An 18173-nucleotide genomic window follows, 5' to 3' on the forward strand; every position below is an offset into this window, starting at 1 on the left:
TCGAAACAGTTTCTTGCCAGGGGGAGCGCCAGCTTTTAACGTTAACCGCTTGCGGGGGAAGGTGTGTGAAGACATACACCAGCGCTTCATTCCGTGGGGTCGGTGGGGCGTTACGGTAGTTAATTATTGTTGGAGACGCATAGCGGGTAAAAAAGAAAATACGGGGTAGGCCGTTCGCTTCCTGGAGCCGTAGCGCCCGTGCAAGTAGCCTAAGTGAAGGCGTTCCTTAAGTTCACCAACATTTTCGAGCAGGCCGCAGCAGTTCCATTGTAGTATACTGTCACTTCGTGTAGCTTCCTGTACAGCGGCTGCATAATTTAGCGGAGTCATGCTGCTAGAGTCGTGGTTAATATGTGTAGCTGCTGCACCACGTAGCTAAGAATGGCGCGAGCGTCGGATGCTGACGAGATCGATGCTGCTGGTGGTAATGATGCCGGAGGAGGTGGAGGCAAGGGAGAAGTTGACAGAGGAGGTATACCTTCGCATGAGCTCTCTTTTGCAGCAGCACGCTTTAAGCGTCTCTGTGCCAGGAACTGGGCTGTACGAGCGGTCAAATTTGCAAGCTCCGTTCGTAGTTCCTGGAGGCGAAGATCCACCTCTTCCAGGGCCGGGGAAATCTGGTCGGCCTCTTGAAGACGGGGCCACTGACGAAGGACGCAATCGCACCACCACCTGGCTGTATGAAACCGAATTTATAGGTGGTGTGGCAGAGACCGGTTTTTGTACGTGATCTTCAATATCGACGTTGTCGTTGGAAGCTAGGAGTTTGTACCGGTTTGAAAGCGAAAGCGATTGACCAACCTGGGAGCTTTTAAAGCTCTTCACATGAGTACGTGGCTGGGCGGTAAGCTTTGTCGGGCACTTGCTGTCTGTGGTATCGTGATCATCAGACTTGCAGAGCCCAGAACGAAATTTAGGGACCTTTTCATTTTCAGCAGCAGCATTTGGCTTCGTCGAGGTTTGAGCAGGCGGTGGATTTTTTTTTGGGCAAGAGGTGTGCATGTGACCCTGTTGCAAGCGTTGGTAACAAAATAATGGCCTCGTCTTGTAAAGCCCGGGGGCGAAGAATGCATCCATTGTATATAACTCGCACTGGTGGTTTCGGGGAACTAAGAACCGTCACGAGGCGTGTACGATGACTGCCAAGATACCGGGCTAGGCGCAATTGGTGGGTCTCGCATCGGATGGTGTCCCTGAGCACGTCGGAGGGCTCACCGGCATCGACGCCCGCGACAACATAACGGCGGACATGAGTACCATCTAGGAAGTGAGTTGGTACCGAGAGGTGAACTCCGGGGGAGACGGATATGTGAGTGAGGATGTAGAGCTTGTGAACTGCCTGTAATGATGCTACCCACACAGAAATTGAGTTGGTACCTCAGTGAAAAGTGTAGCCATTGTGACTTTGAGGATGCACACATTGATAGCGTCTGTAGAAGAGCTTTCGTCGTGATTTGGGGGATGTTGAAATTCTATTTCGGATTGATGGCTAGCTTGGAGCAAGCTGGTTGAGCGTCTTTAGTGCTTGATAGGAGGCCTGCAGGATTCAGGCGGCTGGGCACCTTATCGTCAGAGTGAACGCGCTTGCCTCCTGGAAGGTCCATCAGGGCATTATCGTCCTCAGGCTGACGCGGCACTAAAGTTGAAACCTCGGTGCAAAGGCGTTTGTTGGGGGGTTCAGCAGACTCGCCAGTGACACTGCTGGGATCTTGCGGCACAGGAGGGTCGCTGCTAGCATCCATGGGGCAGCTGTAGTCGCTCTGGGCCGTCAGAGGCGTAGATGTTTGAAAGGCGAGGTTGGACACCACTTGAGACGCCGGCTCCATTTGCTTAAGCAGCTGGTGTTGAAGGAGCGCCTACTTGCGGTACCCAAGAAGGCCTTGCGCGGAACGGCACCCACCGTCCGAAGAGGAGGTTAGGCTTGGCCGCTGCTTAGAGGCGATGCGGTTGTAATGTTTGCTTTTGGGCGACATTCCGGGGCAGGTAGTAGCCCTTGATGGCGCCAGGAACTCAACGTTATCGCTGCACTATGGAAAACAGATGCGAACGTAGAAACTGCAAGAAATCGCGTCAAAACACGGCACCGAGGAAAAGACACGTCGGAACGGCGGGACTTCTCCTCCGTCGTCTAATTAATTAAATGAACTAAGCTAAACTATAAGAAAATAAACTTCCGAAAACAAAGTGTAATGCTTAACACACATAGTAAAGTGTAACAGACATAAGGAGCCTTAAGTGTGCTTGCGAACCTTTATTTTTGGTTCTGTTAGTGCTGTAATCGGTGACGTCACATGAAAAACATTCAAGTTTCCAAGTCAAAACACTTGAACAAAGAAACCTACATCAGGAATTTGTTTTATAGTGACTTGACAGAGGTACGAAAACGCAGCACAACAAATTCAACAAAAAGAAAAATCCGGTTCTTTTCTTCGAACCCTGTACAGTTTTCACCGGTTCAAAACGGAACGTAATGGTCCTCCGGAACCGAATCCGCAACTACACCCGAAAGGCTTGAACCCGGACCCGAATCGAAGCCGGACGAATTCCCGTTCAACACACTCCTTGAAACTCTGATGTTCGCACAAACCCAGGCGGCCGTAAAACCGCAGATGCCAGTTCTCTCGAACTAAGCGTTCGAATGGAGTCCCACTCGAAGGCAAGCGCATTCCATCTGAACCGGGTGAAGCGTGTGGGAAATGCGCATCTTTGAATCGCAGACAACCTTGAAACTCTGCCCACGACTGCAAAAGATAGATCCACCCGAGAGACTGCCAAATCCTTTAGCTTCTGAAGCTACCGTGTGTATGGAACCAGAAAAGGCCAAAAGCAGGAGAACGTTGCCGACGTACATTATGTTTTAGGGTGAACATTTGTAACCCAGGGCAAAAACGCATTAACTTTGGAAACCTTTTTCTTCGCTCATATTTGTGAGTAATCGGTGAGAGATTATGCCCCTTGTTCAAAAAACTTTGCCACAATCCCTGGTTTTTCACACATAAAAAGTTGCGATAAATCCCACTAGGCTCAACCAAGGATCACATAAGCTATTGCTCCTCAACGTTTGGATGTATTATCTATGAGCGCCCGTTATTATTGAGGCCTCTTGCTTGAGCGCGTGACAGAAAACTTGGAAATGGTGCGACCTCCGAAACAACCTTTTTAAGTCTGGCTGTAAATTATTTTCCATCGCCGCAATCGCTATAAAAATGCAGTGTAACAGCGATTGCTTGCCAGCTGTGCGCTAAAACTGCCTTGTCATCATTTTGTATGCGGCAGACGGTCAGTGTTGCCATGGCGATATCTGCCTCTTTTCTTTCTACATTTATGTTTGATGAACAAGTGGTGACGTTGAAGCCGCGAAATTCGAAGGGTAACTTTTATACGGCACGTGGTGGTGACATTGTTGGACATTAGAAGTGGTACAGTTGAAATAAATTTTATGCCTTTGTACAGTTCATTAACGGAATAGAAAGGTGTATTTCAAGTTTTCAGCATTCATTTGCCAACAGAAAACGTAATTATGCCTGAAACAAAATTGCGTGCTCCTTGAGGAGAATTTGATTTTTGGTACTGAAATTTGCCCCTCCCCCACCCAAAAAAAGCCGATCCCCGGGGAAGTTACTGGCGCGTAGACACAGTAACAGGCGTTGCATGCACCCAGTACCGGCAACAAAAGTCGTACCCAAAAGCATTCTTACTTATTCAAAACTTCCTTCCCTTCTCACCTCAACGAACGTCGCAGTTGCTTCGGTAGGTCTACTGTCCACTGGTAAGCCTTGTCGACGAAGCTCTCCCTTTTTTCTGAGTCGCGGTCGTCGATGACGCTCTGAAGCCTCGCGGGAGGCCGCAGGAACGAGAGGCAGTTGGAAACGCCGTCGCCTTGCCATCGGTGAGTCCCAATATTCAGCTCTCGATACACCGCACGTATCCTTTCTAACTTGTCGTTGTTGCTAATGTCGAACCCTGGGGCAGAGAGCACAGGAGAGTGGGGGGAGGGGGGGGGGCAGTTAAACCATACTTAAAGGGAAGGTGAAGTGGTTTTAGAATTAAAAGAAAAGTTGACTAGCAGCAAGTACACATTGAATAGTTCATGTGTACGAAATATTTTCGCAATACACGCAATAGAAGCCGCGCAATGAGCAAACAAAAGTGGCCCGATGCCCCGCCCCCATCTCGCCGCGCGATGCCGGAAGACCGAAGAGCGCGGGCGAAAACCGGCTGAAAAACGTCATACCTGGACTTCCGGCCGGATCGGCCGCCTCGGCCATGCTCTTTTCGCCGTGTTTCCTTGTAAATGATACTTGTTGTTGTTGTGGTCGATAGCACTCATTTGTACAATTTTCGTGTTCAAAAAGTATGCACGAACGCCAAACGAGGCATACGTTATCATGCCGTATTCCTAAGCAGAATAATGCCACGCCGGGATGCTTGATAACATACGGAAGCGAGAGCCGAGGTGGCTGTGCTTCATGACAGAGAATACACTACACTAGGTTAAATACTTTGTAAACAACTGCAATGCGTTTTTTTCTTGTTTTGTTTTTTGATGCGACAGACGTAAATGTGCACATTAGATTCTAGATTTAGGAAGGATGGGGAATACTGCTGTACTTTGGCCGGGGATGTTTCGTACCATTCCAGAAACCAAGTCACATTTGTTCAGGAAATACTTGTTTCGTTAAACGCGTCGGTTTTCTTTCCCCATAGCCTCAGGACAGTGTTGAAAAAACAATTTTTTGGCGAAACTAAAACAAGGGGCCAATCCTGATAGAAGTTCTCTCCCGGCTAAGAGGTAAACGGTATTCCTACAAAGTAAAAGAACCAAGACAACCAGATTACTTATTTTGCCAGTATACATGTCACGATAAGGTGATGTTTGTCTGGAATTAAAAAAAAAACACCACTCCGAACCACCACCGTGCCATAATTTGTGTTGACTGCGGGGGCCTTTTTTTTGCGAAAGATTCCGCGTGGCTGCATATTATAACCTGGCAAGCACTTGTTGTCACTGAACCTCAAGTGTGCTCCAGTGATAGTCGGTGATATATATAATGATGATTTTAAAAAAATTAGGAGCGAAGAGTAAATATACGGCCTCTGTCCGACTAGCGCGGTAAATGCTTAAATCTAGAAATACTGAAACAGGCCAACGATTCATTATCACAAACGTTTGGTGATTGTTACCTAAAGTAACGTAACTACAACGTAACTGCCTTGTCCGACTGGTCTGTTAATTATAACGAGGTGGCCGTAATATTGTAGCAGAATGCGCAACGCACAAGCGAAAATCAAGCCCTACTACAGCCAATAATGCTGAGCAGGCACTAGTATGCTGCAGTGTTTTCAGAAAAAATGCATGTGAAGCAGTAAGACGCCACTCATCGAAGTGCAGCTAGCAATCGCGGAGGCGCAGTAGCGCCGCTGCCGAAATGGCGCGCGCGTGTGGGTCTGTGTACGGGGATGAGTAACGGGGCTGGGGTGGGCGACAACGAACAAAGGAAATGCTGAAGCAGAGTCTGCTTGTTGGTTTATGCGTGTACCGGCAGGATGTGTCTCGCATATACGTTTGCAGCGCATGAACGCTATTTTTTCGCGCAGTGCACGTACGTGCTTTTCGTTGGTAGATTGTTTATAAAACGCCCATTAATCTTCGGCATAAATGGTTTTGTGTATATTAAGAAACAGTTAAGGCAGTACCTCATATTAACATAAGGTATAAAATCCCCCTATGCTGGTTGCCTCATTCAAAAATATTTTGATGGAACCCACTACTAGACGTCACAGTCACTGCTTTGAGGTTCTCTGTCGTGTAAAGCAAATTTAAGCTCCAAGATAATTGAACCAACAGCACGGAAAATTATAAAACAAACTTCCAGTCGTGTGCGAAAAGTAAACTGCAAGCTAAATTGCCGCAAAGGCAACCGTGCGATCGTTCGCAATGCTTCCGACAACCCGCGCGGCCGAAGGGTGTCCTCCTTTGACGTCATGACGGGCGCAACCAATCAGGGGTGTCAAAATGCGAAAAGCGCGCGTCTTTCGAACGGGGCCGCACTTTTTGCAAGATAAATGCCACTTGGACTCATGTACGATAAATTTCAATGTGATATTCGGAATCAGCGCGCAAGAAACTATATAACTGTTAATCTAACTCAAATTTTTTGGAAAGCGCTTCAGCTTCCCTTTAAAACCGGCAGGCGCCTGGCCTAGTCAAAGTACTAAAGCACTTAGTTGGGCGAGTTGGTCACTGACTAAGGAATTCATCGTACTAGTGATCATTAAGACAGGGACAAAGCTAAAGAGAAGACGAACACACGCTAGAACTTCAACTCAGTTTATGCCACATAAACAGGAAAACACAAATAAGTACATTAAATTTTGTAAGTGACAGAAGGATTACCACATTGAAACAGGTTGACAGGGCCCATTGTACTAGAAATAAGAACTACTAAAGCGCTAAGTTGGGCGAGTTGGTTACCGACTAAGGAATTCATCGTACTAGGGAATATTAGGACAGGGACAAAGCTAAAGAGAAGACGATACAAACGCAGAACATCAATTCAGTTTATGCCACATAAACAGGAAAACACCAATAAGTCAATAAGTACATGAAATTTTGTAAGTGATAGAAGGATTACCACATTAAAACAGGTTGACAGGGCCCATTCTACTATAAATAAGAACTACTAAAGCACTAAGTTGGGCGAGTTGGTTACTGACTAAGGAATTCATTCGACTAGCGAACATTAAGGTAGGGACTCAGCTAAAGAGTGCCCACCATTAACACTAACCCAGAAGAATCTATAAATTTGTTTGTTTCTCTCTTCCTCTACTTGGAAAAGTTAGATCCACAACCAACTAGATTTCCCGAAAATTCGCTATAAGCAGCTCATGACAGCTATTGATGGAAGAAATATCTAAGAAATCGTGAACAATTTCTTGTTTTTGGGGGCTACTGCTCTAACCTACAGCTTGTTGACTAATGGCGTTCCCCAGGGTTCCGCGCTGGGACCGCTCCTTTTTGTCCTGTACATAAATGATGTTGCTAGTGGTATTCCCATTAAAATCAAACTTTACTCTGACGACAGTGTCTTTTATAAAAAAGTATGCTGTCCCTGAGACGAACAGGCTCTACAAAAGTGCTCTACAAAGCAAGGCTCTACAAAAATTCCCTCTTGGTGTGACAAATGGCAAATGGCTATTAACGTTGAAAAAACCGTTTATTTAAATCATAATAAAAAATGAAGGAAGCGCACGATAATGCGTAAGACTTGAAGGTAGCGAAGCTGTACGCAACAGCAGCGGTTTGTAGCGAAAGCTACAGTACGCTACCTCGGATCCCTTCACAATATCTTATTCTGGACCCCTTCCCTAAAACTAATATCAATAAGATAGAATGAGTGAAATAAAAGGCAGCCCGTTTTATTTACAACACCTTTGGACGCACATCACATACACAATTTACTGCTCGAACAAATCTAACACAGATTAAAATTTCTTTATCAACTCATAAAGCGACCGTACAACACATACCTCTCAAAACTGCTTGCATTTTCGTCCGGATACGCTACCCGATCAATGCATGATTTCACAATCATGCCCTTTGTAACCCATAACTGCTTTAAATATCCATTCTTTCTGCGAACTATAAACGACTGTAACGCACTAACCAACGCCGAAATTTCAGTCGTCCTTTGCCTATTTTCTCCTAGCTTCAACAAGAGGTTATAAATATATATGTCAACTAAGCTGTGTAATCCCGTATATGTTTTCATTTGGCACCGTGGAATGTGAACGCTTTGTTTGTGCCAGGCCTTGGTGTAAATCCTTTTTCTTTCGTTGTATACTGGCTTGCTTCTTTTGTTGTTTGTATGAATTGGTCTTTTGCCTCCTAATACACTATGCCAAAATCCCTAACAGGGATTCCAGTATTCATAAATAAGAAAATAAATGAGTGATACTCGCGAGTACATGTACTCACGTCTTTACTCACTCAAAATCGTACTCACCCGTGAGTTGGAGTATTAATAGGTGTACTCATGAGTGAGTACGCCGACGTATGCCCATACCGGATTGGGTGTAATGTGGTGCTTGGAACCAAAAAAGAGTGCGGGGATTGTCTGTTAACAGAACAAACCACAGGGAAAGCTGTCTGTTCTGTAAACGACGCAAACAGTTGTCTTGCTTTTGACTGTGTGCGTGCCGACAAATCTGTGCCGAAATCTAATTAACTACCTAAGAATTTTTTTAATTTATGATCTATCGTGTATAATTATTTTCAGTGGCAAACCTTGTCAAGGATTTCGAAAAGTCCCTAAAAGTAACATCGGTCTGTGTTCCACAATTTATTGATTTGGCGAAGTCATGTATTCATTCATTCAGAGTGGCCCTAAAGGCCCTCTAGGCGAGGGTATTACATAGGAGGGAGGGGCAAGACAACATACAAAAATACTGACAAAAATACAAAACGCCTCTTAACCAGTAATAAGCTCCAATGAAGGAAAAAGAGAACAATAAATACAATCTACAGCTATACCCCGTTGTACAATCGTTAACTAATCAGATAAATTGGGAACATAGCTCGCAGGACCTAAAGAATTTGCTTGGCACTTTTGCGCCCTTGATATTGGCTGAAAAAGAAAACAACATAACGTAAAAACAAAGAACAGAGAACATAACAGGTGGCACCGTATGCAGAAATAGCCTGCAGCAAGAGCAAGAGCAACGTAAGCAAGCGACTGTTGCAATTTATGCAATAGGTAAAAACTACAAAAGAAATTCTAGTTAGGGACCGTAGTGTGCAAGTGCTGCAAGAATTTATTGTAATCTTTTTCCGTGCCAACATGTGCTGGCAAGTCATTCCACTCAACAATGGTGCCCGGTATGAATGATTGTGCGAAACGAAGGGAATGACATTGTGGGCGTTTAACTTTATTTGGGTGATCGCGTCGTGGAAAGAGAGCAGAGGGGCTTTCAAAAAAACCTTCACGCAGTGATGGGTGGTTATAAAGCCTGTGAAAGAGTGATAAGCGCTCATGTTTCTGGCGCAGGGCCAAATCAACTAGTTCAGCATGGTTTTTCAAGTTAGTGACGCTGGAAAAGGAAGAATAATCAGTAAATAAACCGAGCAGCACAATTTTGCACGGATTCAATATTTGATACGATGTAGGCTTGATGAGCGTCCCAATTGGAGCTAGCATACTATAATTTAGGTCGAATTAAAGTGGTGAAAGCAATCTTTTTTAACTGTGATGGAGCCTGTTTTAAGTTACGTTTTAGCAACCCAAGGGAACGGTTAGTGCTTGCATGAGTAAGTTCGACGTGATGCTGCCATGTTAGATCCTGCTGAAAGTGAAGGCCAAGGTACCATAAGAAGATGTGAACTCAAGTGGCGCATTATTCAAGAAGTAATAAGTGGGAATACGGTTAGTAGCGTTAGTAATGGACATATACTTAGTTTTAGAAACGTTTAGTGACACAAGCCAGGTTGAACACCACAGGTTAATTTTGTCCAGTTCAGATTGCAAGGTTGAACGGTCGGAATTAGAGGAAATGGTACGATATATTACGCAGTCATCTGCAAACAGTATAACATGAGAAGATACCGAATTGGGAAGATCATTAACATAGAAAAGGAAAAGGAGAGGACCAAGGACGCTTCCCTGGGGGACGCCAGAAGTTACCGGAACAGAGGAAGAATTTACATTCATAGCGAAGGTGAATTGTGACCTGGAGGAGAGGAAAGCTTCAATCCATCTAAGAGCATCCGGGTGAAGGTGAAGTTGTGCTAGTTTCAGTAATAATCTGTGTTGATGAACGCGATCGAAAGCTTTAGCGAAATCAAAAAAAAACCGCGTCGACCTCGCATCCGGCATCCTTGGATTTGTGAAGATCGTGAGCAAAACCGGCAAGTTGGGTGTCGCAGGAATAACCCTAACGAAACCGTGCTGACAATTAGAAATGATGCTATGTTTTCCAAATAGTTTATGACTTGACTGTGTATGACATGCTCCATGAGTTTACATATGGTATTAGTTAGGGAAATGGGCCTGTGGTTCAGCGGGGAAGAGCGGTCACCGGATTTGAAGAAAAGGACAACCTTAGCTGTTAGCCAGTCTTGAGGTACTGTTCCGGTAGATAACGATTGTGAAAATAGAGCGCTTGAGAAAGGACTGATCCTCGATGATATGGCTTGAAGGATTTTATTATTAAAGCCAATGTTGTCGTCTGTTGTAGAAATTTTCAGTTTTTGCAGAAGGTACAAAATACCGGCTTCACTAAAAGTAATCTCCGGCATTGTTGCAGCGTATGAACTATTTAAAATGGGAGCGGATGAAACATCCTCTCTTGTAAAACACTTGAAAAAGCCTGATTTAGCAGCTCTGCGCATTCAAAATCGGGGACTGAAACGCTGTTGTTATCGTTTATGTTAATTTCTGGATTACTTTTAGGGTTTACAACTCGCCAGAACCTGCGGGGGTTATTTGCAAGGATCGATGATAAATCATGGCTAAAAAATGACGGCGGGTAGATTTTAGTAATGATTGATATTCTTTATCAGATATTTTGTATTTATTCCAAGAGTGTAAATTATCATTTTTGATGGCCTGCTTATATAAACGCTTTTTTAGTGTTCAAACGTCGGAGCTGCTGCGTAAACCAAGGAACCATGCTTGGAGTTCTCATGGTTATTACGGGTATAAATTGGTCAATTAACCAAGAAGTTTACTTTTTAGCAGCAGCCAGTTTTCTTCAATCGTGCAGTGGAGATGCCCATTAACGAATTGCTCATAGAAGGAAGTTGATGCCACCAAAGTTGCCTCGGTTATAGCACCTGCTAATTTTGTTAGTCGACATTCTTTCTACCACTGGGCGAATCAAGTTTCCAGTAATATTGACACGGTCGGAAAGACCATCAAAATATTTTATTTTTGAGCAAGCATCGGGCTCGTTCGTTAAAATGAAATCAAGAATATTAGAAGATGTTGCCGAGCAGCGTGTAGGAAATCTGATAAGTTGTGTTAGAGAAAAGTCTAGACAAGTCTGCAAAAATGTCTGCACCTCAGTATCATTGTTTGAAACGGTTAGATCTCTCGAGTTTATAGCAGGAAAATAGAAATCACCAAAAATAAGAAGTATGACACTAGGAAAATGGGTATAAATATCGCCTATAACACGGGAAAATTCGGTCGCAAACAAGGAGCCCATATCAGGAGGACAGTAAAAGACGGCAATAATAATATTATTACCAGGAGACTTGAAAGAAACAAACACGCATTCAAGAAAAGTGCATATTGCGATAGGGGTCACAACAAGATCGTTTTTGACGGCAATGAGTACGCCACCGCCCCTTCGGTGGCATCGATCACAGGGAAAGAAGTTAAATTCGGATGCGCAAACAAAAATATTTTTATCACTGACAGTGTCATTGAGCCAAGTTTCAGTTAATATTACAAATGCTGCTGATGAAAAGTCGATTGTCTCAACTAACCGGCTGCTCGTTGAACACGGTTTCCTGAACCCGTGCTGGAGTTTCGTGAGCACATTATGGTTGTACAGAATTCAGAGATGAGGTTGCAAATAATGTGTTCAAGAATTCTGCATACGGTACACGTTAGTGAAATCAGGCGGTAGTTTTTAATGCACCTCTTAATGCACTCCTGATTTATAAAATGGCTTCCCTCTAGCCCAGTCCCCTGGTATTTCTTCGTCACACAGAAACTTCGAAAAACTAACATTGAAATTTTTGAAACCCATTAAGCATACGTTTTCAGATGCTATTTAGAATACCATCGGGCCCAGGTAATTTTTTGACATCAAGCCTTAAGCGAAGATTAAATATGCCGCTTTCAGTAACAATGACATCAGACATCGAGGGAAGGGGTATAACGAATTCAAAGAATGTGCCATTATCTTGGGTAAACACTTAATTACAATGGGTATTAAATTAATTACAGATTTTTGTTTCATCATAAAGAAGGTTGCCATTAACTTCAAATGTATCGCATTCTGCAAATTCAAATGTATTGCCTCCAATGTATCGCATTCAAATGGTCGCATGAGTACTGTACTCGCGATTACATGCACTCGCGAGTTTATAGTACATACGAGTAGTAGTCATCGGCACAGAACTCTCGAGTACAAGCTTGTGAGTTTCGTCACCCAGTCGAATCGGGAGGTGCGTGCCCGAGTGTCACGCATTTCGCGGTGCTACAGCGACCCTTTTGGGGAGGGCAAACTGAGGTAATAAAGTGGGAACTGCCGGTCTTGCCATTCCCTCTTCCGCTTCTTTCGGCACTCGCTGGTCACGGGGTTCCCATAGTGAAAGCAAGGGCAGGCATAGTGGCTTCAGTGGACTTGCTCCGGTCAAAGCGACCTAGGTTGGCGCGTTAAGCAAGGGGTTGATTGCGAGAACAAATCAGTAGAGCACTTTTCAACACGAGTAAATGTGAGGGAAGATTGGTTAAGAGTGAGTACAGATTGAGTACGAGTGAGCAAATATCGAGTAGGAGTAACCGTCAGAACTGAAGAGTTTGAGTAGAGATTGAGTATGAGTACCACTGAGTACAGATGAGTTGAGTACGAGTGAGTGCAGATTGAGTACGAGTACTCGCGAGGTATAATGAGTTTGAGTACAGATGAGTATGATTGCAAAAGAGTATGTGGTAATTCAGCACGAGTGATTTTAAGTACGGACGAGTTTTTTTAGTCTGAGTTTGGGTAAGTACAGCGTGAAAGAAAAAATTGTAATTGAGTTTGGGTGAGCGCTTTCTGTTTTGCCGCCCTATGCGTAAGGCACCGCAGAAGTTTTTTTTGTACATTTGAAAAGAATCTCGGCGATTTTTCTTGTTATAAGTCTTGAGCGAAGGTTATAAACGCAGTTCAAACCGTGTACATCAGAGATCATGGCCCCTAAGATGGCCTTTGATGCCAAAGCGATGGCGAAAGGGTAGGCAGACCTTTACGTATTGTAATTTTAGCGCGAAAGTGTTAAGTGCCCCATTAAGGGAAAACGTTGGACGCAGAGTCGGCTTGACCGAAAGATATCGGCAAGAATGGCCAAGAGGGCTAACAGATTAAAAGGTATGGAATGCAAATTAGGTCTGTCTGGGATTCAAAGGGGGGCTCAGATAATGTGAGTCCAGCCCGCATTGCTTGCATCATTCAGTATCTTTGGCATTACCAGAGTCCCAAATGAAAGGCGGACCCAGTGAATGCGTTGTGGCCTTCGATCTGAACTAAGCAAAGCCCTCGGAAGAAAGAATCCAGCTCACAAACAAGCACAGAAAACCGGCCAAGAGAGGTTGCAGACTGAGATTCTTTAACTTAGGCTAAGCGTTATAGGTCCAGGTACATTGCCGTAGTTGAAGGTGATGCACCACGCCATGCTAAAGCTTTCTGGGGTCACGTACGGGCATAGACTTCCAAAAATTATCCAGAAAATATTAACCTCATTGGCAAGAGGGGTTAGAGCATTCCCGACGTTCCAGACGCCTTTGCGCAACAATTCCGTCCAGTATTCGGCATGAATAGTGCAGCCTGCCCCCGTCAAATGTTTCGGGGTACGATAAAAGCTAAGAATGGTTTGTTTCAGAAAGTCTTGTTTCAAAACTCTAAAGCGAGTTGATAAGCCATCATTTTCGTACGGCCCTGACGGAATTCCTTCTGCAGTTCTGAAGGCGTTTGGAGATCTTCTTGTTCCGGTCTTGAAGCATATATGTCAAACCTCCCTCAAAACCACCAAGCTCCCCATTAGTTGGAAGACTGTGCGGGTTCCTATATTTAAGTCAGGGTCTAAATTAGACCCCACAAACTACCGCTCGATTTTTATTCTATGCGCTTCTTCAAAACTCTTTGAGACCGTATTACATTCACTACTGACTTTCAGTGTAAAAACTATATTATTACCTCAGCAACGCGGCTTTCTCGCCGGCAGATTGACTACCACAAATCTTGTAATTTTATGCTGCATGCTTCGGAAGCAGTGCAGGGGAGAGGATAACTCGATGACGTTTACTTTGATTTGAGCAAGGCTTTTTATGCCGTCTGCCACGATATATTACTTAGAAAGCTGTGTCAACTCGATTTTCAACCGTCCATCACATCCCTTTTATGTAACTACATATCGGATAAATCATGCTTCGTTAGCAAACGGGCAGCCTTCCTTCTCATACAAGGCCACAACCGGTGTCCCTCAGGGTTCCGTTCTGGGGCCACTTTATTATTCAATTTTTATGATTGTTTTCTCAGTAATTCATGATCGTTACTTTTTCTTACATGCTGACAACGTCGAAATATTGCTGCGGACCATGCATTGAATTTATTTATTGGTGTTTCTTGCTTTTGCTGCCCGGCTGTGCCGGGCTGTGTTATCTGTGTACCAAGGGAAACGCATGTTCCATTCTTTCTTATGCCGCGGGGGTTATCTCATTTGAAAGGGATAATGTTTCACCCAACGCCACTACCCTAGAATAGTCGTCTTTTATCTACATTGTTCTTCATGTAAATCGAAGGTTCGAGAAAAACCCGCGACGAAAGATGAATGCCGGTAGAGCAGACGCCACGGCATACTATTCGCCGACGCTCGCCTGCACACGTCACTTTGTTGACTGCTGCTTCGCCGCCTGCGTATTTTTTGAGTTGTTAGGGGCTCCAATAGACGTGTTTTTCCTTCAAGGGCTCTATTCTCGGCTGCACAAATTCATAGTGAATCCGCCATATTTTTTGCGTAAGCACAACGTAAGCAGCCAGTGACGTGATGGACGTATAGCTATGACTACATGCAGTGTAATACGACGATTCACCCATAAAGATCACAGCCAAGTTTTCAAATATTGTACATAAACGAGGTAAAAACACTTGGCCTGTGTTATAAAAATTGAGACGGCTGCTGAGGTTGCCAAGGGAACCACACTTCTTCAGGTTAAAATTGGCGTCTACGCCAGAAGGCGATCAAGTAACGTTGATCCAAAAGCGAGAGAACGGCGGACGTTGAGCTGAATAACATCGCACAATCTTTTTTTACCGTACCTGTTTATTTTTTTGTTCACTGCTGCTTCGCCACCTGCGTATTCTTCGAGTTGTTTGGGGAGCGCAAGTTGAGCTCTTAGCTTCAGTGCAAACTTTGTTGCGTTATCACGTTCCCGGTCGTCACCTCCGCCACGCTATCGTCTGCTGCTATGTTACAAGTTTATGGCGTGATCACAGAAAAACGTGGCGTGATTATCGGTTGTGAGACGCGGTAAGGGCAGCGAAGCGCTACGCCTGATAACTACGGAGCGTACCGATGCCACCGATTCCCTAATTCGTCAAGCTCGACTTCAATCAGCCCAGTAATGATTAAAACATCACATTTCTGTGGTGTTTTTCCTTTGAGTTCGATTATGTGACGCAGCAGCTTAGTAGGAGGAGTGTGGACAAATGCCATGCATTCGGTTATTTTTGTACTGGAGACGCTTGCACTGCTCTCTTATGCTGCTTTTACGCCAAACAAATAATTATTATTTTATTGCAATCATAAAAACAAAATACCGCACGTTATTTGTATGCTCCATGATCGCTGACTTGAGAACAGTCAAAACAATTATTTCTTTCTGTAGAAAACAGTTATAAACCGCGCTTCATGCGAAACTGCGCCTGCTGCGAATTAACGGGAATTTCAGGGCGCCGAAGGTCGGTGAAGTTTTTTCCTTATTTCAAGGCGACATAAGCCGTCATTTTTCATGCTGTTACGTAATATCACGTCACTTTTACGCAGGCTGACGTTGCTTATGTGTGCCGTAAGCGTTCCCGCCAACTGTTTAAGTGACGTCACGCCTTCTCAGCCAATCAGAGAGGGCGTGACGTACAAGCCGTATTGTCGTTGAATGGTAAAGACAGGCTTACGCTGTCATGTCGGCTGCATTTATTCTAGTTTTTCATTGGCGGCCACGATTTACGCGCTTTCAGTAAAGAGAAATAGGCCAAACTTCAGAACTGGGGCAGTAAATGTCACGAAGCGTCAAAATGACGAAAGCACACACAACAGCTTTGTCAACCCAGAGAACGTGACCAAAGCTGAAAGCAAGTCATAAAGCGCTTCCGGCAAATTCACAGTTCACTCTAAATTTATGGAGTCGAGAATAGGGGCCCAAGCAACTGCGTCGTCTTTAAGAAGAAGAAGAAGAAGAAGAAATTTATTCCAGACAACAAGCAAGGTACACGTTGCCTGGGGGGACCGGCGTAAAGGCACAGAATGCCTGACAAAGCGCCGGTTCACCCGCTTACGCACACATAAATCAACAGCCATACATGAACATCGGTTGGGTAAGCAAGAAAAACAGAAAAAAAAGAAAGCAAACACCGCAATGAAGAAATAGAGATGTTATGCCATTGGACACTGAACATAAGTATATTGAAGATTCGGGTGTAAAATATTAAATGAATATCCTATTTAGAGGTACCACATATAAAAATTGAATAAATACCTTATACACAGGTATCGCATAACTAGGAAGAAACAAGTAGAGTACGCACCAGTTGCATGCAACGGCATGAGAAATTAAAAGTGTGTGGATTTATTTTTGTATTTGTAGAAGCTAGGCATGAATCTTTTTTTAGATACATGAATGGAACGGCTTTCCTGAATTAATGCAATTACGGTAGGGTGTTCATTTGGGATATACGGAAATTGGTATGTCGGCTTTTTTGCACCGTAGTTGGTGCGAAGCTTATCTTTCTTTTACGTGATATGCCGCGAACTGTGCATGCGGCCTTTCTCGCAAAATATCTTAAAAATACAATAGGGTTACATTTAACGTCGTGGTACGGGACCATGGCTAATTTTTAAAGTCTCATATAGTTCATTGTTAACAGTTTATGTTTTTGGAAAAGTCGTGCTGTATGCGAACGAAAGGGCAGAAGTTCAATTAAACGGGGAGCTCTTTCTTGTAACAAATAGAGATAACTAAGGTTCACTTTTGTCGTTCCTGACATCTGGTAGCGGTGCCGGGTACGCACCCTTTATGCTCCCCGCGCCTTCTGGAAGCCGAGAAGCCGGCCCAAGCCGAGCAAGCCGAGCAAGCCGAAGACCGCAAGGTTTACTATCCGACTTTGGTCTCCTGCCAGAAAGAACCAAGCAAAAGACCGCTGCAACCGACAGCTTGGTACCAGAAGCCAATCCTCCCATCGTCCTGCAACAGCCCTGGAAACCACCATCGTTCCGCGGATCCCCCGGTCAAGTGCCTGAGGACTGGTTGGAGAAAGTGGAGCGCGTCCGGATCTATAACAGGTAAGATGACGAAGAAAGTATCCGCCATATTTTCTTCTATTTAGAACATACAGCTTAAATTTGGTTCGAGAACCACGAAAGCTCCCTAAGCCACTGAACTCTCTTGAAAAGCGAGTTCCTTAAAACATTCGCCACCGTAGTGCGGAAAGAACGAGCCACAGTTTTACTGGAAACGCACACGCAACACCCCAACGGAGGGGTCGCCACCTTTGTTCAGGAGATAAAGAGATTGTTTCACCACGTCGACCGCGAAATGACTGAAAAAAAGAAACTAAGGTTTTTGATGCGACGGGTAAAGCAAGAGCTTTTTGTCTGTCTTGTCCACAACGCCCCCAAGACGGTAATCGAGTTTGCGTCTGAAGCTGCCGCGATGGACAAGACGCTCGAAATTCGAGTGAGGCAGTACGACGGCCCTGTCAACGGGCTGTGTTCAGAGATCTTCAGTGCCGTGGCTATGAGCTCCGACACACTACGGGAGACCATCCGTGCCGTGGTGAGGACGAAACTTCGAAAAGTTTTTCTAATGATGCCACAACCGATGTTTCAGCCTGCCGCTGAGAAGGGGACGACAACGCCGACGCATAGTGGCCAAACATCAACACGCACAAACTGAGATACCACGCCACGATGCAACCAAAACTCGAGGGAAACGTCGTTAATGCAGTCGCCCTCATAGACAAGGCTCCCGACTACTTAGTAATGAGACGATCATTCACGTCTAAGCTGAAAAAGGGCATGCCCAGATGGGACGGTCCGCACATTCGCACAGCAGGAGGCCACCTCGTGACGCAAAGTGGAACGTGCCCATCGCGCGTCACCATAGACATCATGACGTACACTGCGGCGTTCGTCATTTTGCTTAACTGCTCCCGAGACGTAATTCTTGGAATGGAATTTTTGATGGACA

The 18173-nt window shown here is 44.7% G+C and overlaps 1 protein-coding gene across 7 annotated transcripts in view; it reads right to left on the reverse strand.

Moving 5' to 3' along the window:
• Window positions 1-18173, reverse strand: part of LOC144151343 (dermonecrotic toxin SPH-like) — a 120590-nt gene that overhangs the window by 12902 nt on the left and 89515 nt on the right. For all 7 annotated transcript variants that reach the window (XM_077682354.1, XM_077682353.1, XM_077682357.1 and 4 more), the window contains one exon: window positions 3726-3963. In XM_077682354.1, the coding sequence (XP_077538480.1) occupies window positions 3726-3963 (238 nt within the window). The remainder of the gene's footprint in view (window positions 1-3725; window positions 3964-18173) is intronic.

This window comes from Haemaphysalis longicornis, unplaced genomic scaffold (genome assembly GCF_048455015.1).
Source record: "Haemaphysalis longicornis isolate Haplotype H1 unplaced genomic scaffold, Haemaphysalis longicornis Haplotype H1 scaffold_9, whole genome shotgun sequence".
In the NCBI taxonomy this organism is placed as follows: domain Eukaryota; kingdom Metazoa; phylum Arthropoda; class Arachnida; order Ixodida; family Ixodidae; genus Haemaphysalis; species Haemaphysalis longicornis.